Source organism: Trachurus japonicus, chromosome 17 (genome assembly GCF_045865225.1).
Source record: "Trachurus japonicus isolate A0001 chromosome 17, Traja_1.0".
NCBI lineage: Eukaryota > Metazoa > Chordata > Actinopteri > Carangiformes > Carangidae > Trachurus > Trachurus japonicus.
Window position 1 is genome coordinate 6,104,787 of NC_140923.1, and position 27,389 is coordinate 6,132,175.

General features: G+C 43.5%; 1 protein-coding gene across 4 annotated transcripts in view; it reads right to left on the reverse strand.

The window, feature by feature from the left end:
• The window catches only part of LOC146969876 (disco-interacting protein 2 homolog C), a 205,642-nt gene that overhangs the window by 90,233 nt on the left and 88,020 nt on the right, over positions 1-27,389 (reverse strand). For all 4 annotated transcript variants that reach the window (XM_085805381.1, XM_085805378.1, XM_085805379.1 and 1 more), the window contains exons 2-3: positions 9,685-9,756; positions 1,860-1,970 (exon numbers count right to left, since the gene is read on the reverse strand). In XM_085805381.1, the coding sequence (XP_085661507.1) occupies positions 1,860-1,970; positions 9,685-9,756 (183 nt within the window). The remainder of the gene's footprint in view (positions 1-1,859; positions 1,971-9,684; positions 9,757-27,389) is intronic.

Genomic DNA, 27,389 nt, shown 5'->3' on the forward strand with positions numbered 1-27,389 from the left:
TCATAGCGTGGTGAATGTGCAGGTCACAACTTGTCCACCAGAGCGTTTTGGAGTTGTTGGATTGTGTATTTGATGAGTTTGATGAGGGAAACTCGCCGCTCTGCTCCACCGTTCTAAAAATAGCTTGCACCGACAATTAAAGGTAACGAACCTACTGCTATGACTATAGGGATTATGGCAATGGGCCAATTTGCCAAAATGTTGAACTATCCCTTTAAGATGTTCACAGGCCCAACATGTAAGACTGTATGATTGTTTGTTTACACATTTAGTTTGATTTGTTCTGAATGTATTCTTAGTTAGACCAACAGTGCAATATGTTTAAAGGGGGGATGAGTGGAAGCACTGGGTGTCAGGTTTTTGGAGTTCAGTTAGGAGCCCCTTAGCAGAATTTTGCCTAGGGCCCCATGGAGGTCTGAACCAGCTCTGGAGGGACCGGTCCAAACACAAACGCTCCTGAGCAGATGATGATGAAGTCCAGGAGGGGGAGTGTGTGGCTGAGCGTCCGTGTGTGTAGGTGTAAATGAGTGTGTGTGTTCACAGCAGCATGCGAACACACTGCGTATGACGATGTGGATGGAGGCTGTCGGCACGGTAACGACACCAGAGAGACATCATCAGTCAGAGTGAATGGAGCTCACAGTCGTGTGTTTATGTCGAGGAACGGAGGTAATTTAAATCTCAAGTGCAAGTTTATTGTCCTGTGTGACTGTTAGAGTGTGTGTGTGTGTGTGTGTGTGTGTGTGTGTGTGTGTGTGTGTGTGTGTGTGTGTGTGTGTGTGTGTGTGTGTGTGTGTGTGTGTGTGGTGTTTAAAGGCAGATCTTTCCTTTTTTTCAATTTAATGGGTTAAAAGGTTTTTCCTGGATTCATTTTCTGCCAAACTTAAACTCCAGAGGGTTTCTCCGCTCGTCTCTGTCTCTTTATTGGATGTCTTCATGTCTTCACTGCTAACACACACACACACATACACACACACACACACACACACACACACACACAACACACACATACACACACACCCCTACAGATTCACTCTGAACCTGTCGTTAATCCTGTATTAATCTTTAGTCCACAGCAGATGGAACAAAACCAAACAATGGATGTAGCGAGAGCTGTGACACATTTAACAAAAGCTTTTTTTTTTCTTTTTTTTTCTGCCAAACAGAATCTGAACCAGGACCAAAAACCAGAACCAGAACTTCCCAGAAACTGAGACACTGTTGGAGGTTCAAGGAGGAAGAAGAAAAAGAAGAAATAAATCGACACAGAAGACAAAACTAGATTTACAGCCCGTTGTTTGTTTTACTCCTCCAACCAGACAAAGTGCAGGAAATAATTGTGAATGAGTGAGCGTGATGATGTCACAGTGGAGTTGACCTTCGACCCTTTGTGTCATTTAAACCCATCTTTCCTCCCTGTGATGAACTGTGTGTGTGTGTAGAGATGATGATGATAAATCCACAGTGAAACCTCCAGAGGACCAAAGTCAGCAGGACTGAACCCATTAAAACAGAATCCGTCCCTTTAAACTAATTAACACATATAAATTATCTTTTACGTCTTAAAACTCATCTACATATATAAGGCTCTGGCTGACGGGAACATGGCCGCCGTGTCTTAAACGTATCAGAGAGTTATAGAGGTAATAAAAAGCTGATTTCCTCATTGATATGTAAATGTATTCACAGCATCGGCTCCACTGGAGGAACTGATGGAGCCAAATTAAAAAACTCCATCATGTGTTTCTTCAGATGTCAGACGAATCCCGATATGCTAATGAGCTGATTAACGGAGCTAATTAAAAACATTGATCGGTAAATGTTTCTAGGACAGTCTAAATGTTGTTGTGACGTCTCACCTGATCTGTAGCGTTCGTCCCGGGAGCCAGACGACCGCCGGCGGTGGTAGCGGGAGGACGAGGACGGGGTGACGGGCGCTCTCCTCTCCTGGCCCATGGACGGATCCATTCCTAGGACACAGAGAGGATCAGATTAAGGCAGTGATGAAAATATTTTCTAAACTAATTGTTATTCTTTTCAAAAATGATGATTAAAAACACCACACACAATCTTAAACAACTGTACTTTCACTTTCTCAAATATAAATTGAGTCCAAATAAAAGAGCTTGTGCATCTTAATTGACCGCTGTAGTCAAGATCAATACGAGGTCCCCAGGAATTTGTGATGTCAAAATGGGGTCACGAGCCAAAACAGGTTGGGAACCAGGAGATCATCATCATCCTCCACTCATCTCCAGTCTGACAGAAAACAACAATACAGGTCTGTCCTTTTGTGTTATGTGTGCAATACAATTGTAGGCTGAAAGGTGCTATACAAACTAATTTGACACTGGGGCTTTGTTTTCATAGTATTATTACACCGTTGTGCCTCAATATGCACCTTTAACTACCTCTAGTCACTCATGAGCAACATACAGCTGGCTTGTGCTGTCTGTGTAATATATTGTGGGAGTTTGTGCAATACTTGTATCATGCAGTTAGTTATGTGTTTTTATTATTTTATTGTGTAGCACTTTTATGTCTTAAATCACCTTCAGCTGCAGCTATTTCATTTTGTTCTCCAGGTGACTGTATGGTGACAATAAAAGTCTGTCTGTCTGTCTGTCTGTCTGTCTGTCTGTCTTGTATTTTATGTTTCTTCAAATGTGGCGACACACAACATCATCATCGGTTGTTGTTGTTTTTATCGTTCTTTCTTTCTTTTGGTGAAGGAAGTGTGATTTCCCAGGTCAACAGGTCGTGTGAATGTGTCTCCGCTGGTTTGTGGTGACTCTGCATTTTTATTTCCTGAGTCATGTCGTTTGTTTCCCTCCATCATAGATCAGACAAAAGCATGAAACATATCAGATAATATCATGGTATTTCCCAATATCTCTCAATATGATTTTTTTCTCTACAACATTATAAAATCAATCACACATGCAAAGAAATGGAGCAATATTCAAAATTCAAAAAAAAAAATGCTGGCCCATTATATGTTGTTGCTTTCTTTCTTTTTGTTTAATTTTTGATTTTCATTTGAATCTTTTCTTATCAGTTTCTTCTCATTTCAACTTATTTAGTTATTTGTCTCTCCCCACCAGCCAATAACCATCTGTTATTGTAATGTAAGTTCTGAAAAATGAAATAAAAATGAAACATAATGAAAAAAGGAAAAAAAAAGAAAGAAATATTGGCTCAGATAGGCTCAGCGCTGATAAAACCAAAGCAAACAGCATGACTCAGCAAAAGAAAAATCTGGTTCATGAGCCAAAAGAGCCAAGAAACAGGAAATCAGCCTCCACTCTGTGTAACTTTATTTGTCCTGATGACGGTGACGACAGCAGCTGTTTGTGGGTCATCAACCAGCTCACAGGACAGAAGAAACAACAACAGCAGCTTCTCTCCCTCCCTCTCTCCTCCCTCCTCACCGATCAATACGTCTGATGATAACGACCACCCTGTTACCAACGGCTACGGCCGCTGATCTATGAGCCTCCGTCTCCGCTTCACACATCCACACTCGTCTGTCTCCATTAGAGGAAAACACACTGGGAAATACCTCCTCAGTCTCTTCCTCCACTCGTCTGTTCATTCATTTAATCAGAGAACCCTGGTGAAGTTGTGTGTCTGTGTTATAATAATAATAAACACGTATCTAAACAAGGACGTAGGTGACATTCAATCCAATTAATAAATCCTCCGACACCTCGTCCATCAGCTGCTTCACACTCACACACAGGAAGTCAGCGAGGCCGTAAAGGAAATCGATGGCGGCCTCTCGTTCCTTCCCTCTCTATCAACCAGCGTCAATAATAAGAAGACGCTGTGAGGCCCATAGTGACATCTCAACAACCACCTCAGACAGCGACATCTACGAGTTCGGCTGCGCTGGGATCAGTCTGGTTGTGGACTGGATTAAAAACAACACAAATACTGTAGGATAAAAGAATAAAATACAATACAAGTACAAAAAGAAACGACAATGGGAAATAAAACAAATGTAGAAAAAGCTGAATACCTTTTAGATTCTAAATAAAATGGATATTCAGATAAGATATACTGTATATGACCTCCTTACTAAGAGGTTAATAGTACGTTGAATTAATACTAGGGGTGTGCCAAAAAATGGATTCACATAAGAATCGCAATTCTCATTTAATATGATTCAGAATCGATATAAAATGTCCCAAAATCGATTTTAAAAAATGAAAAAATGAAACAAATCTGCTGGCTGTCGGCCTCCGTTTCCTTAGAATTTAAAAAGCAGCTGTTTAACTGCACTAGTTTTTAATAAAGAGGCACTTTTAATTTGACTACTTATGCAATATGTGATATTGCTTTTATGCAACAGTTTCAACAATTCCATCTAAGCATGGATAAATGTTTAACTCAATAAATGTGAAAAAGAAGCTTTAGTCATTCTGTCTTGCAAAGCAGACTGGAGTAGATCATGAGGATCCTTTGCACACCGATAGACTGAAGCAGAAATCATTAGGAATCAAATCGTTTTGAATCGAAAATCGATTTTGAATCGAATCGTAGCCCCAAACATCAGAATCAAATCTAATAGTAAAAGATTCCCACCCCTAATTAATATCAGATAAATGTAATAAAATCATCTTATCACCCTTGAACATTGGTCCAAATACAAATATTCATGTCTTTGCATCAACTTTCTTGTTCTGTGTCTCCATCTATTTTTACTTTTTTGTATTTTATTGTGATTTAATTCAGACAATATGACAATTTAATTTCCTTCTGGGGACTAATAAAGTTGTCTGTTGCTCCAAAAAATGCGTATGAAGGGAAATAACTGTTGAAGCGTTTGCATTATGAGACATGAGAGATGGAAGACGGAGGATAAATAAAAAGAAGTTTTCCCAACAGAGTAAATATCCTTCATTCACTGAAACAGAGAATGTGATTTATTTTAGTCTTCACAGTCGCTCTGCTCCTGCCGTCCTCGGTGGATAACTGAGGGTTTGTGCTGTCGTTTCCAGATCAAAGACGGTCTGCTCTGAACAGCTGATGAACTGGCAGACACAGTTTCCTCAGAGGGAATGAAACGTCAAGACGCTGAACAGTGTTTAGAGAGGTTGATCTGATCATTATCTACTCACCCTCATGTCGACTAAGGGCTGGGAGAAGTTTCAGAGTCCTCCGTGCCTTCTCTGAGTTACGGGGGGGTCCGCGCAGCAGTATTTGTCCATATAATGGTTGCAAATGGATACCACTTTTCTTCGTCCAAAAAGACACACCAAAAAACATCCAAATACCTCCATAGTGCTCGTCTGTAATTTCCCTCTTGTATTGAAGCCCCAACATGAGAAATTGTTCTGAAAAAAATTAAATAAGTCTAGCTCCCAGTGTCTCAGTGTTTGGATGAACCAGGAAGAGCAGTGCTGGGAGCTTCCGCTACAAACAAGCTGAAAATATAGACGAGCAGTATGGGGGTATTTGGATGTTTTTTGGTGTGTCTTTTTGGACAAAGAAGAGTGAGCTCCATTCGCTACCGTTATATGGACATGCAGTGCTGCACGGAGCCCCGCTGTAACTCAGAGAAGACACGGAGGACTCTGAAACTTCTCCCAGCCCTTAGTCCACATGAGGGTGAGTAGATAATGAGTGAAATTTGAATTTTGGGTGAACTATCCCTTTAATGGAGCTGCTTCATAATGAAGCTGCAGGTGTTTCTCACAATAAGAGACCAGACATTGCAGACAGGACTTGACAGCTTTGAGTTTCCTCCCAGTGCAGACATCACAGGCCACATCTTCAGGTCCAGCATAGCAGTGACACACAGAGGGTTAGGGTTAGCAGTGATCTACAGCTACACTGAGAGCAGCTGTACATCCCCATACGACTCTCTTCATCTAGGTGTTTGTTCATTGATGCAGTAGCTGTGACCACAGGGAACAGTCACTGGATCATAGAGGAGGTTGAGGCAAATTTGCCCGATGGAGTCGAATCCCTGACGCCATGTGGCTTCAGTTTGACCTGATGAAAAATGGCAGAGTGAGCTTGGCTTCATAAGAGAGGGCTCAGCAGGTTTTTTCTTCATTCCAGTAGCAGCGGTTTTGAACAGGAATGTTGTGCTCAGTTCTGGTAAAGTCGGGTTTGAAGCTTTATGGGAACATGGGGGGAAAAAGAAAAAAAAAAAGACTTTATGGGAAATGAAAAAAACATTTTTAGTTGTTTTGGCAACGGGTTGGACACAGTTTGTGTTTGGGTGTAAGAAATACTTGGGCATGTGTTGTGTTCTCAGCACTTGAAGAACATGTGGATCCAACCAACATACCCCGTGCCATTTGTTAAAAATGGTTTATTAATGTGCATTGTCCCTAAACCTTTAAAGGGATAGTTCACCCTAGAATGATATTTCGCTCATTATCTACTCACCCTCATGTTGACTAAGGGCTGGAAGAATTTTCAGAGTCCACCGTCCCTTCTCTGAGTTACAGGGGGTCTCGGCGTAGCAGTGCATTTCAATGCAACGGTTGCAAAGGGACACCAGAGCTCTTCGTAAAAAAACACACACAAAAAAACATCCAAATACCTCCATGCTGCTCGTATGTAATGTCCGTCTTGTGCTGAAGCCCCAAATTGCGTAATTGTCCCGAAAAAAATTAAATAAGTCTATATTTTAAGCTTGTTTGTAGCGGAAGCTTCTCGAAGCTCCTCTTCCTGGTCCGTCCAAATCGTGTGATTCGCAGTAACCGCACTGGCGCCGGCGCAAATCACGCGAGATTTGGACGCAATTTGGGGCTTCAGCACAAGACGGACATTACATACGAGCATCATGGAGGTATTTGGATGTTTTTTTGTGTGTGTTTTTTTACGAAGAGCTCTGGTGTCCCTTTGCAACCGTTGCATTGAAATGCACTGCTACGCCAAGACCCCCTGTAACTCAGAGAAGGGACGGTGGACTCTGAAAATTCTTCCAGCCCTTAGTCAACATGAGGGTGAGTAGATAATGAGCGAAATATCATTCTAGGGTGAACTATCCCTTTAAATAAAAATACATTTTAAAAAATCCACATGTCAGAGTGACTGAAGTTGATCTATTGATCGACTCTGTTTGCTTCAGTGTTGGAGGTTTCAGGTTTTCAGTCCTGACAGCTGCACGATTCTTAAAGTGATGATGCGACCGCTCCTCAGCTTCTTCACCCCGCAGCTTCTGGATGAAGTCTGAGCTTTGTCCCTTTGGAAAAACAGCTTGCACCGACAATTAAAGGTAACAAACCTACTGCTATAACTATAGGGATTATGATAATGGGCCAATTTGCCAAAATGTTGAACTATCCCTTTAACCGTCACGGCTTCAGAATCCAGTATTTATCTGGATGTATTTCTCCTCCGTTTGCTCATTTAGCATCGGGTCTTTCCTCCTGAAGTGTTTGATAAATCCTGAGCAGCTGAGTTGTCGTTGGCAACGCAGCACAGACAGATGGATCTGAAGTCCAACGCACAGTGAAACACACAACTGACTGACTGACTGACTGATGAAGATGGGACTCGAGTGTCACCGGAGACCAACAACAGACACACGGGCACTGCCACAGCTATTACTGGAATACATTGGTGTGTGTGTGTGTGTGTGTGTGTGTGTGTGTGTGTGTGTGTGTGTGTGTCATTTTAGGGTGGGGGTTGGGGGGTGTCAGGAAGTGCATTATGGGAAGGAATGAGGGGTGTGGGACGAAGAAAATGTGTGGTATTCACATCTAAGCCCAGCGGGGGGTCGTCCCCAGTTCACTATGGGGGACCGGATGACACACACACACACTCTGCAATGCACACACACACACACACACACGCACACACACACACACACACACACACCCTTAGCTGTAACATCCTGATCCAACAACGCTGCTCGTTCTCTCTCAGTCGTGCAACACATGCACCAGTAACACACATTACACACACACACACACACAATACCTCCTTTCTCCCTGTCTAACACACACACACACACAGCGACACATTCCCTGTGATGTGTTTCAGCTCTGAGGTTCGTTACAGTTTGATTGAACCATCGACAGCGTTCGGCCAGGTCGGTGGATCGGTGGATTTCCCCCTCACACACACTCACACAAACTCACACAGTCTCACATTAAAGACGAGCCTCAGAGAGAAATGTTGATGCCATGACATCATGAGATCCGCCACACCGTCCTGTCAACATCCACCAAACAGGAAAGACACTGATACACAGGCTTGTTTTAGTCATGAGTTATGATATCTTCCAGTCAACGGGTGTTAAGATAACATGCGTAATTATAGTTTGACTATATTTGATTTTACACATTCATAGTGTTGTGAAATTAATTAATGCATAATAATCGTACTACCGTGATAATTTCTATCTTTGTATCTTCGAACCCTTGAATCCTTGATGATTGGCTCAGACGACGGTGGTTTGACAAACTGTAGTTTTTTATATCGTCTCCATGAGAACTTTGCTTCATATCAGCTTTACATTACTAATTATTTACACAAAATATTTTAAGTATCTATTAGAATATGACCAGTTATCGCCAGGGGAAGTGTTTGAAATATTCAAGTCATTAATTGTCATCGATACCAAATATTTAAGTTAATTTTAATCATTTTTTTAAATTACAAATGACATTTCAATTCCTTTCAATTCAGTGTAACGTGAGGTAAATGCACCAGTATCTGTGCATTTTCCTTTAGTTTGTTGCACATCTGCCGATATGGTTCCGACATTATCTTTTTTGGAAAGTGACGGTATTTAGGAATCTTTATGATGAATTAATTGTGGTGTTAAATATCATGAATAATTGTGAAAACAAGTAATCGTGACATCCCTAGTTCAAAGTACAAATACAGAGACTGCTTGCCGAAAAACTGACACCGAAGGGAATGCGCATCAGTGGTTTAGCATGAATTTGCCTCTAAAACAACTCTGTGTGGTAACTTTGTGTTATTATCTCATAGTGTGGTGAATGTGCAGGTCACAACTTGTCCACCAGAGCGTTGTGGAGTTGTTGGATTGTGTATTTGATGTGTTTGATGAGGGAAACCAAGAAATCCCATGAGCCTCCGTAGCGTAGCTCTGAGCAGCTCACGGCTCTGCTCCGCCGTTCTAAAAAATAGCTTGCACCGACAATTAAAGGTAACGAACCTACTGCTATGACTATAGGGATTATGGCAATGGGCCAATTTGCCAAAATGTGGAACTATCCCTTTAAGAGTCTTCGTCCTTGGGGCGGAGTTTAGCTCAGTTGGTAGAGCACCCGCCCCATGTGTTGAGGCTATAGTCCTCGCTGCAGGCGGCCCTGGTTCGAGTCCCGCGTCGGACGGCCCTATCCTGCATGTCATTCCCCCCATCTCTGCCTCCCATTTCCTGTCACACTCTGAACTGTCCTATCGAATAAAGGCATGAAAAGCCAAAAAAATATACTTTAAAAAAAAAAAAAAAAGAGTCTTCGTCCTTGGCAAAGTCTTGTTAACTCAGTTTCTATTCTGTTCTTTCCACCTTTTTTTGACCTTTTCCATCACAAACTCGTGCTGCTTCACATATAAAGGTAAAACCAGGAAACGTCCCTCTCTGGTTTATTCATCATCATATTTCCTACAGCTGCTCTGTCGACTCCCATTGGATAACGAAGCAGCTGAGTGAGGAGGTGAAGAGGAAAAGTCAAGTTTTATTTTTACCTTGTGCTTGAGGGAAGTAGGCTCCAATCAGCTTGGATCTCTTCTTCTCATAGCCCTTCTGTGTGATATCACCTGTCAGAAACACAGAGAGAGAGAGAGAGGACGCATTTATTCTCCATCCAACGTGAAAAATTAAACAGCTGGTCGATGGGATTATTATGGAAATAAACAACATTAAATGCATCAATAATACAGATTCCATTAATAATATATTGATATTGTGGACTGTATCAGGACTTCACACCCTGGGTTCACTCTTATGTAATTACATTAAGTGGATTAATGGAAACAGACGACACTGAACGCTGCAACACAACACAACACAACACAACACAACACAACGCAACACAACAGTCAGGAGCAGAAAGCTGTTCAACTGATCACATTCTGCTTCGTCATTTTCCCCTCAACCAAGACCAGATGGTGCAGTGTGTGTGTGTGTGTGAGTAGTTCACACTGTAATTCACCTTTCTTTCTTTCTTTCTCACTGTGACAAAACCACCTCAGCACTTTCTGACCCGTCTCCCCCAGAGGGAGGCGATAATAAATCACAACCTCACCAGTGAATCCAAGCAACTCTTTTGTGCGTTGCATTAAAACCCCCGGGGAGCGGCAGGCGGGTGGGGTTACAGCCACCACGTCTCCAAGGAGAGTGAATGATGGGAAACATTTTACAGTTGATCGACAGGACCTGAGTGTTGTTTAACCCCACCCAACTTCACCCAACTTCATTCTCCATGTGAGAGAAAACACACAGCGATCACATGACATCTGGCTGCAACAGTTTTCTCCTTAAAACCAGAGGCATCATGGGAATTGGAGTTTTAAAAAGTAAAGAGGAGCATTTTTTCCTTGACGGCAGACGAGACTAACGAACGAAGGGTTGAATAAGACACAGACACACAGAGGGGGAACGTGGGTAATGTAGTTTGTAAAGTGTTGAGCCGAGGTGATAGTTAATGATGAAAACCTGTCAATCAAACTGGTGATGAGATGAAGAAGGAGGAGGAGGAAGAGGAGGCAGGAGGAGGAAGAAGAGAAAGAAGAGGAGGAAGAGGAAGGGGAGGAAGAGGAGGAGGAGGAAGAGGAAGGGGAGGAAGAGGAGGAGGAGGAAGAAGAGAAAGAAGAGGAGGAGGCAGGAAGAGGAGGAGGAGGAAGAAGAGAAAGAAGAGGAGGAGGAGGCAGGAAGAGGGGGAGGGGGAGGGAGAGGAGGAGAGGAAGAGGGGAGGAGGAAGAGGAGAAGGTGGAGGGGGAGAAGGAGGAAAAGGAGGAAGAGAAAGATGAAGAGGAGGAGGAAGAGGAGGCAGAAAGAGGAGGATGATGAGGAGAAGGAGGAAGAGGAGGAAGAGGAGGATGAAGAAGAAGAGGGGAGGAGGAGGAGGAAGAGGAGGAGAAGAAAAAGGAGGAGGAGGAAAATGAGGAAGATGAAGAGGAGGAGGAGGGGAGGAGGAAGAGGATGAGGAGGTCAAGAGGCAGGAAGAAGAGGAGGAGGAAGAGGGGAGGAGGAAAAGGAGGATGAGGAAGAGGAGAAGAAGAAAAAGGAGGAGGAAGAGGAGGAGGAAGATGAAGAGGAGGGGAGGAGGAAGAGGAAGAGGAGGAGGAGGAAGAGGAGAAGGTGGAAGAAGCGGAAGAGGAGGAGAAGAAGGAGGAGGAAAAGAAGGAAGATGAAGAGGAGGGGGGAGAGGAGGAAGAAGAGAAGAAGGAGGAGGAGGAAGAGAAGAGGAGAAGGTGAAGAAGGAGGAAGACGACAACTGAGAATAAAACAAACAGGTCAACTGCCTGAATCTAAAGAGTCAATGTCTGGTGAAACAAACAGAATTTCAACATCGTATGACGACATACGATAAAAAAAATGTAAAAAAATCTAGAGGATCCGAGAGCAGAGCGGCGGCCGGTTTGGAGCCGGTTTGGAGCCGTTGGGAATCATCAGACTCATGAAACGGAGACGAACCTGAGCGACTCTGAATCTGCAGAGGATTAGTTTTGTCCAACATGGAAAAAAGCTGTTGACAAATCCTCCTTAAACACACAAACATGTGACTAACTGGCTCAGGAGGAGAAACCAACTGTGGGCACAGACGTCACCGGTGACAGCGTGTCAGCATGTGTGTGTGTGTGTGTGTGTGTGTGTGTGTGTGTGTGTGTGTGTGTGTGTGTGTGTGTGTGTGTGTGTGTGTGTGTGTGTGAAGCAGCGTGAAGGCGAGGCACATGGCAATAATTAGCATCTCTGGTGGGGGATCGAAGTTTCCTGCAGAGACACAGAGAAACTGGCAGAGGAGACTTTGAGGGAGGTGGAGGAGGTCTGACCTTGGCCTCCACATACCAACTTGTTGCATTGACACGCACACACACACACACACACACACACACACACACACACACACACACATAAAAACACATCTTGACTTAATTGGGGGATTTTTTTACCCGGGGAGAAATGAATGTGTCACTCAGAGCTCCAGCTTCAGGTTGGTACAGTAACAGTCCTGTGTTAACAATCTCCATCCAATCTCCTGCAGTCAGTCCGTCTGTCAATCAAACAGTCGTTCAGTGAGACAGGCCGTCCAATCAGCCGTCCAATCAGCCGTCCAATCAGCCGGTCAATCAGCCGGTCAATCAGCCGGTGTACGGAGGATAAATGTTGTCACACCACAGCTGCATTTTTAAAAAAAGTTAAACAACACCATCGTGTCTGGTTGGACATGTTTCCTCCAGCCCGACGACGCCCAGACACGATGCAACGACTGATCTTCACTTCTACTGGTTAGAATCAACAGTTATTGGATGTTGGTTATCGGTGATGGGAAATTGAAGTTAATTTGTCTATAAAAAAAAAAAAGTCAAAACTCAACAGCATCACAACTCCTCAGCCTTTAAAGGGATAGTTCAACATTTTGGCAAATTGGCCCATTGCCATAATCCCTATAGTCATAGCAGTAGGTTCGTTACCTTTAATTGTCGGTGCAAGCTATTTTTTAGAACGGCGGAGCAGAGCCGTGAGCTGCTCAGAGCTACGCTACGGAGGCTCATGGGATTTCTTGGTTTCCCTCATCAAACTCATCAAATACACAATCCAACAACTCCACAACGCTCTGGTGGACAAGTTGTGACCTGCACATTCACCACACTATGAGATAATAACAGAACTGCTGATGCACGTTGCCTTCAGGGACAGTTTTTCATCAAGCAGTCTCTGCATTTATCTCGAAAAAAACTCTGTTTAGTTAACAAACCACTGGATTTTATGAGCTGAAAGTGAGAAAATCAAAAACAGGACACTGCACCATTTCAGTCGTCCACATTATTAATAAAGAGAATTCATTTTCCCTCAACAAATCCACAGATTAATCATTAAAATCCACAAAATATCACCAGTGCATCTTCAGATTACTTCAGGTTCAGAACCGAACAGCGCAGCAGGAATCTGTCTTCGTTACAGCTCTGTAATTAAATCCATAGTCGTCACCTGGAGCCTCAACAACAACCTGTCTGTTCCTCTGACTGCTCCTGCTTCTCCACCTCTCTGACTTCTTGAAGTTAAATCAATGTTTCAACAATCTGAGAAATTAAGAGTGAGCCGTTAACGACGAGTGAAACAGAAACCAGGTCAGAGTTTTAATAAACTGGATTTAACCTCCGAGAAGAAGAAGAGGAAGAAAAAGAAAACATGTCTCAGTTGGTGGACTGAGGGGAAGGAGTGAAGAGGCAGTTGATGAGGATGGAGGGATGAGGGGTCTTTAAATAGCAACGGAGGAATAGAGGATGACTCAGACTCTTTCCCCTCCGTCTGACTGTCTGTCTCTCCCGGTAATAAATCGACGCTCTGCTCTGACACTCGTCCTCCAAAACTCCTGTTTCCTCTCAGCGCCGAGAGTCAGAAGAAAGTTTGACAACAAGAAACTCTCCGAGTCACCGACGCACGTTCAAATGTCTGTGAGTGAAACACACAGAAGGAAACAACGGCGTCTGAACTATAAACTCTGAGACGCCTGACTGTAAACCACCGTAAAACATGAGCGGCAAAGTAAAGGTCGACGCCTCGGAGAACCAGGTCTGACAAGGACGAGATGCACCTGAACGCCTCATCAGCTTTAATAGTTTCTTCTATTTGATGGGTTTTTTTTTTAAATTCTAGTAACATGAACAGAAACAGATGTTTTTTTTGGTTATTTATGGTTGAAAACAAAAGACAGCTCCACCACTTGGGGGCGCTGTGGCTCAGGAGGCTCAGCAGGTCGTCCCGTCCAATGAGCAGAAGACCGGTGGTCCAACCTCCAGTTTGTCAAAGTCACATGTCAAAGTGTCAACGGACAAGATACTGAGAGTAAAAGTAGTAAAACAAAGTCCAGACAAACTGACGATGGTAACTTAAAGGGATAGTTCACCCAAAATTGAAATTGCACTCATTATCTACTCCCCCTCATGTGGACTAAGGGCTGGGAGAAGTTTCAGAGTCCTCCGTGGCTTCTCTGAGTTACAGGGGGTCTCAGCGTAGCAGTGCATGTCCATATAACGGTTGCAAATGGATACCAACTGTCTTCGTAACAAAAAGACACACCAAAAAACATCCAGATACCTCCATGCTGCTTGTATGTAATGTCTGTCTTGTATTGAAGCCCCGAAATGCGAAATTGTCCCGAAAAAAATTAAATAAGTCTATATTTCAAGTTTGTTTGTAGCGGAAGCTCCTCTTCCCAGTTCGTCCAAATCTGACGAACCGGGAAGAGGAGCTTCGAGAAGCTTTTTTGGTGTGTCTTTTTGTTACGAAGACAGTTGGTATCCATTTGCAACCGTTATATGGACATGCACTGCGACACCGAGACCCCCTGTAACTCAGAGAAGCCACGGAGGACTCTGAAACTTCTCCCAGCCCTTAGTCAACATGAGGGTGAGTAGATAATGAGTGAAATTTCAATTTATGTGAACTATCCCTTTAAAGTTAAAACAGAACGAGCTGTGCTGTGCAGCCTCGGTATGAGCTGTCTATGAATCATTAAGACTCTGATGTAAACATCGTTCACGCTGCTCCGCCTTGACCTCACGTCCACCAGCTCTTGACCTCGAACCTCGAAGTCAAGAGCTGCAGAGAGTCGGTTGAATGAATCATCACCGTGGGAACAGCCGGTGATAAAGTGACGGGCAGATTATGTAATGACTGAACACGAGGATTTATACAAAGAAACTATCACATTTCAAAATGTTATTCATGAGAACTGACTGCAGTAAAAGGCCAAAAGTTTGTGGACACTCCTGACTGATATCTGAGGGAGAGTCTGTCTCCATGACAACAACATCAGTCCCCACACACACACACACACACACACACAGAGCATCTGGAGGCAGTAGCTAGACGCCTGTGGTCCTACAGGGCCACCGTACGAGACGCTGCGTTCGAGTGCAGCAAAGTCTGCTCTGCTGAATCAACGAGAGCAAACGAGCTCCATGACCATATACAGTATGAGGGAGAGAGAGAGAGAGAGAGAGAGAGAGATTGCCAAGGGACAAGAGTGATAAAGCAAACAGTCATGACAAAAAGAGAGAAGGAAAAAGACAGAAAACTAAAAGGAAAAAGCTGAAAGGAGGAAAAGGAGAGCAGGGAAAGAGTGGCATGAATAAAAAAAGAAGGGAAGAGAGAAAGAGAAAGAAAGAGAAATAGAAAGAGAAGGAGAGAGAGGAAGAGGAGTGTTGCATCTCTACAGAGCCTAAAAAGGCAGGAGAGGAGAGGGATGAAGGAGTGAGAGAGAGAGAGAGAGAGAGAGGCTGCAGGAGAAAGAGGAGGAGGTTTCAGTCATGTGACCTCGAGCCGTTGGAAACTACACATACCGAGCGAGCATACCGTAGCATACCTCTCTCTCTCTCTCCCTCTCTGTCCAGAAGAAGCAGGATTATGTGTGTGATTATGTGACACAAAGACAAAACATAGATGTTTATAGATGTTTGATACGCTCAGCAGCTACAGTTATGCTCTGGTTACTGATGTTTTTACATACAGTAGGCTATCTGAGGTTGCCATGGACACCACCTCAGCTAGCATGTTGATGTTTGGCAGTTAGCCTCACAAACGTGAGCTTAGTTGTTGAGTTTTAACAAAAACAAAAGCTGATGTCACCGGAGAGAAAGTCAGACCAACGACCCCCAGAGTTACGACAAAGACAGTTTAGAAACCAAGATGCTCCACTACGAGTCAGTTTCCTGTATTTGTGTCCCATGGGTTTCTCCATGACTCCGCCCCCTTTAGGAGACCAGCAGACCAAAATATTATTAATAGCTCACTTTCCTCTATTAGCAACTTTTATAAATCCACACAAACGTTAACAACACGAGGTAGGGGGATGGGTGACCACGCCCACTTTAGGAGACAGGAAGTGTAGCTGTATCATTAATATTATTGGAAACTAAAAAAAGAAACATGAAAAATATCTATGTATTACACTACAAAGGTCAAAGCTGAGGTGGTGTTAAAAGTTAAAACAGTGAGAAGTTTCATATCTAACTCTCAGGTTTCTATGAACTGTTCAGCTCTAATTTCTTTTATTTAAAACAGTAGTCAGCAAAATAATACGAGCTGTGATCCTGAGAGATAAGACAATACACACACTGACAGACACACACGCTTGCATCTATGAAAACAGACAAACAGAAATTAGCACACAGTTGAACTGAGAGGAAACACACCCTCAGACAGACTCTCCTGGGAATGAGGGCAAACACACAAACACTGTGTGCATTCAGAGGTAGCAGGTGTTTACAGTAGCAACACGCTGAGTCAGGACTGAAACTAACTCACCTCTGAGCAGGTGCAAAGACACACACAGACACACAGACACACACACACACACACACACAGGAAGGACTCACATGGAGGCTCATCAAAGCCCGTTTGTCTCTACACACTGAGCTCTGTGTTTCATAGTGTCCAGTTTCTCTGCACTCAGGTGTGAGTCAGGTGAGTCATGTGACCACCGCTCTGTCTCTTCCTCCTCCTTTCCCTCTTCTTCCTCTTGCTCTTCATCTTTCTCTTCTTCTTTCTCTTCTTCCCCAACAAACATTTCCAACTGCTGACAAGAGCTGCGACCACAAACGCTAACACCATCTCCCCTCAGAGCAATAAACAACGTACACGAGGCTGAAAGCAGGAAAGCAGCTTGTCACCGTTTTCCCCCCGCACACACATAGACAGACACACACACACACACACACACACACACATACACACACACACACACACACACACACACACACACATACACACACACCAATTATAAAGGTTGGATGTGAAGATGCAGTTATAGGAGATGATTTACAGTCGTCCTGTGAGCGGCTGGAAAAACGGAGCTAACTGTTCTGGATGTGGTTCCAGTCAAAACCAGAATGGGGTCGGCCTCGGTTCCGTGTAGGAAAGTCTCCATCACGGCAGCGTGGAACCAACCACCACCGCCACGGAGAGGGAATCGAACCGCCTGCCCGGTCAATGTCTGGCTCCACTGAGCTCATACGAGATGGCAATTAAAGATCTATCAAACCTATAGCACTTTACATTCTGCATCCATCTGTACTTTTTAGGAGATTTATTATTGTGCATACTTTGCCCCATTGCACCTTGTTTTTAATTTGATGTGCCCTTCTTTTTCTTTCTCTTTTTAAAAAAATGAAATTTAGAAATTGTGTATCGCCTGTTCTGCCACTTTTGCGTACGACGACTAGTCCTGTTTTTTGCCCGGTGTTGCCCACTGTTTGTCTTTTATTGTTTCGCATATGGCAAATCTTTTGGTCGATTCTTTCGCCCGTAACTTGAGTAAATATCTGACCTATTTTTCAAAAGCCACATCTCTTCTGAACATTTTGACACTAAAATGGCGATTTTCAGATGGACACATCAGGAGAAAATGAACTTTACTTTTACGTTACACCCTTTCATATCATTGGAAGCAAACATCCATGCAAAATGATACAATTAAAAAACATGACATTTCAACAGATTTATTTGTGAGTAGAACTTTATCAAGTTTTAATTCTTGTATGAACAACAAAAATATGAATGTTGAGTAAAATATTACCCCCCATCCCCCAAATAAAAAAAGTAAGCAGTGTGCTGTGTGCATGTGATTGAGGAATACTGTAGCATAGATATTCAAGTGTACTGTACTTGCATTAAATCTGGTTGTTTTAGCCAAGATTATGCTACAATATATTTTCCCCAACTATATTTAAGTTCCCACCTTCAATTTTGTAAATTCCGGATTTATTCCTATTTATTCCCGTTAATTCCCATGCAAAGTTTCCAACTTTGAAAATTCCCGGAATTTTGCAACCCTAGTTGTGGTTCATCATCATCATATGATCACACACACAGACACACACACACACACAGAGCTGTGCTGCTGCTGGTGATGTGTTCAGGGACAAAGAGTCAAAGTTACTTCAGAAGTTTTTTTTTCTACAACTCAAACAGAAAACAGAGGAAGAGAGAGACGTGTGGAGCGTCTCTACAATTAGGCTAATTAGATCAAGAAAGCCAAACACACACACACACACACACACACACACAGACACACACACACACACTGCAGTGCGTGTGTGCGTCTTCTCCTACTCACCGAGCATATCTCAGAACCAGAAGCAGCAGCGGGAAGAGGAAGGTGACACAGCAGCAGCAGCTCTCAGCCTCCGTCCTCCTCTCTGCTGCTGCTGCCGCTGCTGTGACAAAACACTGCTGGCTTAGTCCCCATTGGCAACACACACACACACATACACACACACAAAATCGCAATTAAAACACACACACACACACACACACACACACACACAGAGACACACACGCTGAAACAAGCAGCTTATCGGTTTCAGAGGAGCAGGTCGACCTCGTCCACACACACAGAGCTGAAGGTGTCTGCTGACATTCAGCTACTGATGCTGCCTTTGTTGTTAACACACACACACACACACACACACACAGACACACACACACACACCCAGCAGTGGACCGGCTCACAATTCCTTCCACATGTGCTCCCCCCCCCCTCCCTCCTCTCAGTTGGTACGGTCCAACCTGCCCCGACACGCTGCTCTGTGACATCAGCAAAACAAACACATGGGTTTGTTTGTCGGTCGACTTCACACTGATGTGACACACACACACACACACACACACACACACACACACAGTCCCCAGCCTCCAGCCTCCTCTGGGATGTCCTGCTGCTCCCATCTCTAGTGGTTACCATGGTGATAACTAACCAACAGGAGGGTGAGGGAGGCTGCATGACGAGGCTGAAATTAACAGCGAGGTAACGACCTGAGTGTTTGAGTTATTAAAGGACAATTCCGGGCAAATTCAACTCGGGGCTGTATGTTCCTAACATTTTAGGTCTAAAAGAAGGAATCTGAAGATTTTTCAGTTTAATTGCTCCTGTTTTGCGGTAGTTGTGTCTGTCCCCGCATCGCCACGGCAGCGATGAATGGGAGCGGATTGAAGTTCTGCTGCTTAGGCTGTTTACATCCCTCAAAACCGCGATGTTTTCTCCACAGACAGCGTCAGATGGAGACTCAAACATGCACCCAGAAGTTTGTTTAGAGTTTAGAGTTTATTTATTTAGCACACATTTAAATTTAATGGTGCACAGAGGGAACGAAGCCGGTTGGCTTGTAGGCTACATAAGTTCCACCCCTATAACAAATAACAACAAGACAGATTTCTATGGCTAACAAATAAACATAGAAAAAAAAGGAGATAAAGTGCAAACATAATCAATGTTATATGAGCAAAATGAACAGAAATGAGAAAAAAATAAAGAGATAAAGTGCAAAATGATTCAGTAACAAATAGAGACAATAGAGATAAGGTACAAAAAATTCATTAATTGAAATCATAAAAAGACAAAGTAAGGATGTGGGATATGGAGAGAGCGAAAGAGGATGTTTACTTCAAGCCAGTCAAGAGTTGATATTCCTGTGTTTATGACACAAACGGGAGCTTCCGACTGCACGTGAACACACCGAGCGTCAACTTGACTTTGAATTAGATCTAGTTTTACAAACATGTCGGCTTGATTGAAGTAAACAAACTTCTGGGTGCATGTTTGAGTCGCCATCTGACGCTGTCTGTGGAAAAACATTGCGGCTTTGAGGGATGTAAACAGCCTAAGCAGCGGAACTTGCATCCGCTCCGATTCATCGCTGCCGTGGCGATGCGGGGACAGACACAACTACCGCAAAACAGGAGCAATTAAACTGAAAATCTTCAGATTCCTTCTTTTAGACCTAAAATGTTAGGAACATACAGCCCCGAGTTGAATTTGCCCGGAATTGTCCTTTAAAGAGTTAAAACATGAACACGTTTTGGAGTTTCTGATGTTTGGGACTGAAACTAATCTTGCACACACACACACATTCATTCATGTCTTTGTCTTCAGTCATGAGGCTGCGTTGTTTTAATTTCTCATGCTGCTTCGACAAACTGACCTACATGACTACATGACCTCACACACACACACACACACACACACACACACACACACACACACACACACACACACACACACACACACTGTCCCAGTCTTGTGATGACAGCGGGACGAAGTGGGACGGAGAGACTGACGGATGGAGGAGGATCTGGGTCACAGGGTCAGATTATAAACACATCTGTACTAAGAGGTGTTTAAGGTCCCTGGGAATTTCCATGGATTTAATGGATTGTGTAACATCATCATGTTAAACACTGAAGCTTCACTAATCCACTGCACTTTGCTTCTTTTTTTTTTTTAATCCAGCGCAGTGAAACAGTCTCTGATGGTTTATCAACATTAATCTGTAGATATAATGTTTTATTTTGAATTAATAATGTCATCAGACGACTTCCTGTTTCCTTTTATTTTTCACAATAAGAGACGTATCCTGTGTGAATGCTGTGACCAGAGGAGTTGTGCCGCCTGAAATGATCAAAACAGAAGAGGGAAACCTGTGTGTGTGTGTGTGTGTGTGTGTGTGTGTGTGTAACGGACCAGGATCCTGCAGCCAGTAAAAAATTTGCCTACAGAAGAGATTCCCAAAATAGAGCAGGATAACCTTTGATACTCAATACTGCTGAGGTCCCATCGTGCCAACACACACACACAGATACACACATACACACACAGATACACACACAGATACACTACCTCTCTCTGTGTCTCTCTACACACACACACACACACACACACACACGCCTGCACCTGGGCCTCAGGCGGAGCCGTCAGATGATATTTACCTTGAGGGCTGAGACAGTTACTGACTCCTGACAAACACACTCATCACTCTGACTCAACCGTTTGTCTGCAGCAACACACACACAACAGACACACACAACAGACACACAACACAAATAAAACAGTAACACAACAACACGACCTGTTAGTCCGTCTCCAGCTGACCTTGACCTCTGACCTCTGACCTCACAGTGCAGCGATGAGAGTCAGGTACAAACTGTTATGGTTTAAGAATAAAATGTGAATAATGATAAGTTCACAGGTGTCACAGTACAGTAAGGAAAAGCTTCATCTTTATAGCTCATCATCATAACTTTCCCCAAAAATTTTCTCAAAGTTTTCTCTCAACTTTCTTTCTTTTTCTTTTTTTTCCTAAATTTCCTGTGATGTTATGGCTTCGTTTTATAAATGAGACTTTTCTTATAAACTGACATTTCTTCCCAAAGCATCAGGAGTTTTTCTGGCAAAGTTACTAAGTTATTACTACCGTACTTTCCGGACTATAGAGCGCACCTTCGAGTAGAAGCTGCACCAGCTAAATTTTAAAAGAAAATACATATATAGGACGCACTTGAATAAAAGCCGCAGGTTTTCATGTTGTAACTTGAGATATTTACACAGAAAGACAGTAGGGAACTATGCAAATCTGCTCGCTTTTCTGCTGTTTTGGTTACGCTCCTCTCACCCATGTGCATTTGTTTACAACGAAGCCGGTGAAAAATCAATAAATGGAGCGGTGGAAAACGTTATTGATCATCTACCATGTTACCACCGTCATAAACAAAAGATTACGGGTTACGGAGCGCATTTGTGTTGCGGTTCTGCAGAGACGAGAGCTGGGACACCAGGGCAGGGGGGGAAAAGTAGCGGCTTATAGCCCGGAAAGTACGGTAACTACGTTTTTCTCGTAAAACTTTAACATTTCTCAAAATACTAAACTCTTTTTTGTAATTTAAAAAAAAAAAAAAGGACCAGTAATGAATCAGTAGAGGGTCAGTAACTCTCCCACACTGTGACTGTATTTGTCCATGTTAGTGAAGCTGTGACGGAGGAATGAGAAGAAGCTGTTCTGAGGAACTGAGGAGAGAATGGGTGGAGAGAGATATACTGTATATAGTTCTCCTAACATTCATGCCAATAAGGCACATTTGAATTGAACTGAATTGAGAGAGAGAGAGAGAGATATGATATACTTTATGATAAACGTAATGGATCCCATGCTGGGAAATTACAGAATATTACAGAGATGCCTTTCTGCCTCCTTCAGCCAAAGTACCAACAAATAATCTGCAGATCCAACATCAGCCTCATCCACACTGAACACAGAAACAAAAAGATCAGATATAACCTCTCACACACACACACACACACACACACACACACAAACACATAAACACATAAACACACACAAACACATAAACACACACACACCTGTCCAGAACAAAGAGCTGCTGTGTTATCTATCAGGGGAGACCGACACATTCACAAGCCTTCAAACAAAAAGCTGCTTTAGAGAAAATGAAAATGGGGGTTTAACGTCCTGAAAGACTATTGGGGTTTAACAGTGTGTGTGTGTGTGTGTGTGTGTGTGTGTGTGTGTGTGTAAGCCTTATCAAACCCTGCTTAAAAGCTACTTAGCGTGAACCCAGAGGAGCGACGACCACACAGACTCAAAATAGACGCTCGTTTCCCAGAATGCACCGCGTGCATCTGAGTTCAGGAGGCAAAAAAAAAGGGTGCGTTTGATTCGTTTCATCACGTGACCACGCTCAGGTCTGTACGACAAAAGGGCAAACTTCAACCAGAGGGAGGAAGACCATGAGCTGCAGCTGAGAGCTGAGAGCTCTGCAGATATTGATCTGTAACGTGCCAATCAATCAATCAATCAATCAATCAATCATCAAGACCGATATTATTCATACAGCATACTGTAGAGTCAGAATGAAATTCAAAGAGTTTCAAAGAAAAACAAAACTGTAGTTTCAGAGATCATAAAGCAAACAAACAGATATGACACAAATAACTGAAATAATAAAGAGTTTAAATAAATAAATGAAAAGATTAATAATAAAAAGTACTAAAATAAGTTGTTAGAATAATAAAAGATAAAAAATAAAGAAATAAAAAGACTAGGACAGTGATTAAAATATGAGTTGTTGCAATAAAAAAAGAAAGAAAATATCACAAAAATCATAAAAATGATATTCAACATAAAACAGCATCAACACCTCCAGATCCTCTCCGTCACTGTGAGTCAGAATAAGATGAATTAAGGCCTGAAATTTCCTATCTGCTCTGACTGCACCTGAACTACTCACCCTCACAAACACAGAGAGAACGACAGCACAACAGACTTCCAGTTAAAAAACCAAAAACCTCCAGTGGCAGCAGTGATGCGTTCAGGTGCAACGTCAGAGTTGGCAGAAGTTTGTTAAACACTGAGGAAGAGGAGGAGGAGGAGGAGGAGGAAGAGGAGGAGGAGGAGGAGGAGGAGGAGGAGGAGGAATAAGAAACAACAACATCTGATCTGAGTCGCTGAGAGGAGCTGCTGACAGATGTTTGGTTGGCCGACAGACAGATGTTGCACTGGGCAGCTCTCCAGCAGCCGCTGTCCAGGAAGAAACCAGGACCAATCACCATCAAGGAGGAGGAGGAGGAAACAGAAGAGGAGGAGGAGGAGGAGGAGGAAGAGAAAGAAGAAGAGGAGGAGGTTGTGGGGAAGGAAGAAGAGAAGGAGAAGAGGGGGAAAGGAGGAGGGTAGGAAGAAGAGGAGGAAGAGGAGCAAGAAGATGGGAAAGAGGAAGAGGAGGTGGAAAAGGAGGAGGAGGAAGATGAAGATGAAGAAGAAGAGGAGACAGAAGAGGAGGGGAAAAGGAGCAGGGGAGGAAGGAAGAAGAAGAGGAGGAGGTTGTGGGGGAGGAGGAAGAGGAGAAAAGGAGGAGGGGAGAAAGAGGAGGAGGAGCAGGAGGAGCAAGAAGATGGGGAAGAGGAAGAGGCGAGGAAGAAGAGGAGATGGAAAAGGAGGAGGAAGAAGAAGAGGAGAAGGTGATGGAGGAGGAGCAAGAGAAGAGGAGGAGGAGGAGGACGAGGAGGAAGAAGAGCAAGAAGATGGGGAAGATGAAGAGGAGAGGAAGAAGAGGAGGTGGAAAAGGAGCAGGGGAGGAAGATGAAGAAGAGGAGGAGGTTGTGGGGGAGGAGGAAGAGGAGGAGAAGAGGAGAAAAGGAGGAGGGGAGAAAGAGGAGGAGAAAGAGGAGCAAGAAGATGGGGAAGAGGAAGAGGCGAGGAAGAAGAGGAGATGGAAAAGGAGGAGGAAGAAGAAGAGGAGGAAGTTGTGGGGGAGAAAGAAGAGAAGGAGAAGAGGGGGAAAGGAGGAGGAGGAAGATGGAGAAGAGGAAGAGGGGAGGAAGAGAAGAGGAGGAGGAAAAGAGGGGAAGAGGAGGAAGTTGTAACCCGGACTTCGGCTCTCGGGGGAAATGTTCAACACACTCAACACAGAGCAGCAGCAGCAACGTCCCTCAATGAGCCGTGAGTTTGATTCCTGTGAGGTTACACTGAGTCCCACAGAGCATGAAGAGCTGACCTGATGAACGGCAGCAGAGAGAGAGACAGAGAGAGGGAGAGGAGGAGAGGAGGAGAGGAGGAGAGGGAGGAGGTCGACATGTGTCCAGAAACATGAAGTCACCGGGGAAAAGAAGATAAAATTAGACTTTTCCAGCTCGAACGAAGCAGAGAGAGAAAAAAACATGGACTGATGAGCTGCCTTCACAATAAAAGAACTATTAGATCATTATTTAACACCGTCGTTCTCCTCCTGCCTCTAAAAAAAACACAAGGTTCTCCTCCTCCGACACACAATCTACAGACAAACTGATCTCAGACCAGTGGAGCTAAACCAAAAAAAACTAAACAAGAAGCAAACATAACGAAGATGTCGCACTAGAGTTTTCAAACAAATGCAGATGCATGGAAACAGGATCTGAAGAAAGTTATTGTTAATTGGCCCATTGCCATAATCCCTATAGTCATAGCAGTAGGTTCGTTACCTTTAATTGTCGGTGCAAGCTGTTTTTAGAACGGCGGAGCAGAGCCGTGAGCTGCTCAGAGCTACGCTACGGAGGCTCATGGGATTTCTTTGGTTTCCCTCATCAAACTCATCAAATACACAATCCAACAACTCCACAACGCTCTGGTGGACAAGTTGTGACCTGCACATTCACCACGCTATGAGATAATAACACAACGTTACCAGACAGAGTTGTTTTAGAGGGAAATACAGAGACTGCTTGATGAAAAACTGTCCCTGAAGGCAACACGCATCAGCGGTTTTGCATGAATTTCCCTCTAAAACAACTCTGTCTGGTAACGTTCTGTTATTATCTCATAGCGTGGTGAATGTGCAGGTCACAACTTGTCCACAACAGCGTTGTGGAGTTGTTGGATTGTGTATTTGATGAGTTTGATGAGGGAAACTAAGAAATCCCATGAGCCTCCGTAGCGTAGCTCTGAGCAGCTCACGGCTCTGCTCCGCCGTTCTAAAAACAGCTTGCACAGACAATTAAAGGTAACGAACCTACTGCTATGACTATAGGGATTATGGCAATGGGCCAATATGCCAAAATGTTAAACTATCCCTTTAAGGTGATGATGAAGAAGCAGAGGACTATAAAGAAGTCTGTAGCTGTGACTGTGTGATGGAAAAAGGGTCAAATGAAGAACATGTGTGGTGAGTTCACTTCCTGTGGATAAATAAAGCTCCAACAGGTTGAGGTGGAGTGAAGCCGTGACACCACTTCAGCTTTGTGCTGACGGCTCGAAAAACGAGCTGCATGGCGAGACGAGACGACGGCCGCCAGGTTTCCTCTCTGAGCTGGATCAACACACAAAACCTCTGGCTGATCTGAGCTGCAGCAGATTACACACACACACACACACACACACACACACACACACACACACACACACACACACACACACACACACACACACACACACACACAGACAAGTGTATAATCCGGTTGCTGTGCACAGTATTAGTCTTTCACACCCAGACATGGACATGGACATCAGACTTTCTCCTCATGGGACAAAATAAAAACTCCCTGGATCGCCGGTCCAGACCACAGCAGCTATACAGTACTACTGCTGCTCGCTGCTGCCAAACGGCATTCTGGGTAAATAGTAATGTGAGCCACGAGGTTACATCACTTCTCTTCGCAGCCTGAGCTCTCACAGGAGGCGCTGCTGTTTATTAAAAAGTTAAATACTCGTAAATCTGCACAGAGAGAGAAAAAAAAAAAGAGACGCTGTTGTTTTTCTCAACAGCTCAGAGGAAGAAGAAGGTGAAGTTGAGGACGGACGGCGTCTGATTGGTCGGTTTGTACGTCAACGTCTCGTTTAAAAGACTGAGCTGAAAGTATTTCATCCTGAGTGGGTATAAGGGAGATGTAGATCTATTTTTGGATGTCTGTACATATTGAATTTATATTTGTTTTGCTGCCTTTCTTATTACACTGCAAAAACTCAAAATCTTTCTAAGAATATTCGTTGTATTTCTTGTCAAAATGTCTCATTTCTAGTCAAAACTAACCTCTTTCCACTTAAAATAAGATTCATTACCTAAAAATTTACTTGTTTTTAGATCATTTCACTTGTTTCAAACACATTTTCAATTGAAATAAGTAGAAAAATCTGCCAGTGAAAGCAAGTTTTTTGTGCTTGTAATAAGAAACTTGCTCCACTATCAGATTTTTCTACTTATTTGTGTGTGAAAATATGCTTGAAAGAAGTAAAAAGTGTCTAAAAACAAGCTACTTTTTATGTGTTGAGTCTTATTCTAAATAGAATTAGATTTGTTTTGACTAGAAATAAGACAAATATTTGAGTTTTTGCAGTGTAATTGTAGTTTTTCTGTGCGTTTTGTTTGATTTTCTTTGGTTTTTGTCATCTGTCATGTGTATTTTTGGCTGTATCTCTGCTTTTTTATGTTATCTCTAAAAAATGAAATGAAAAAAGACGTATTTTATCCAAAGCTTTCCACTTTCTTGTTGTTAAAGTTGCATCGTTCCTCGGTGGATGAACGACCGGTCCACCCTTCAACCCTCCAGGACCTAACCACTGCTCTGTCTCTCTCTGTCTCTGTCTCTCTCTGTCTCTCTCTGTCTCTCTCTCTGTCCCTCTCTCCGTCTCTCTGTCTCTCTGTCTCTCCGTCTCTCTGTTTCTCTGTCTCTCCGTCTCTCTGTCTCGGTCGGAGCGGCGGAGGTATTTCCACGTGCTGCCGAGGAGTCAGCTGCAGCGTTCCCCCCGGTGCTCCACCCAGCCGCCGCGACCGAGAGGAAATACCAACATGTGCTGCTAAAACAATGTGGTTTTAATCTGAGAGCAGCGCAGGCCTTTAAAAAACTCTGACTCTGTTGCTCCCTCCTTCCCTCCGTCCTTCTCCCTCTCTCTTTACTGGCTTCTCT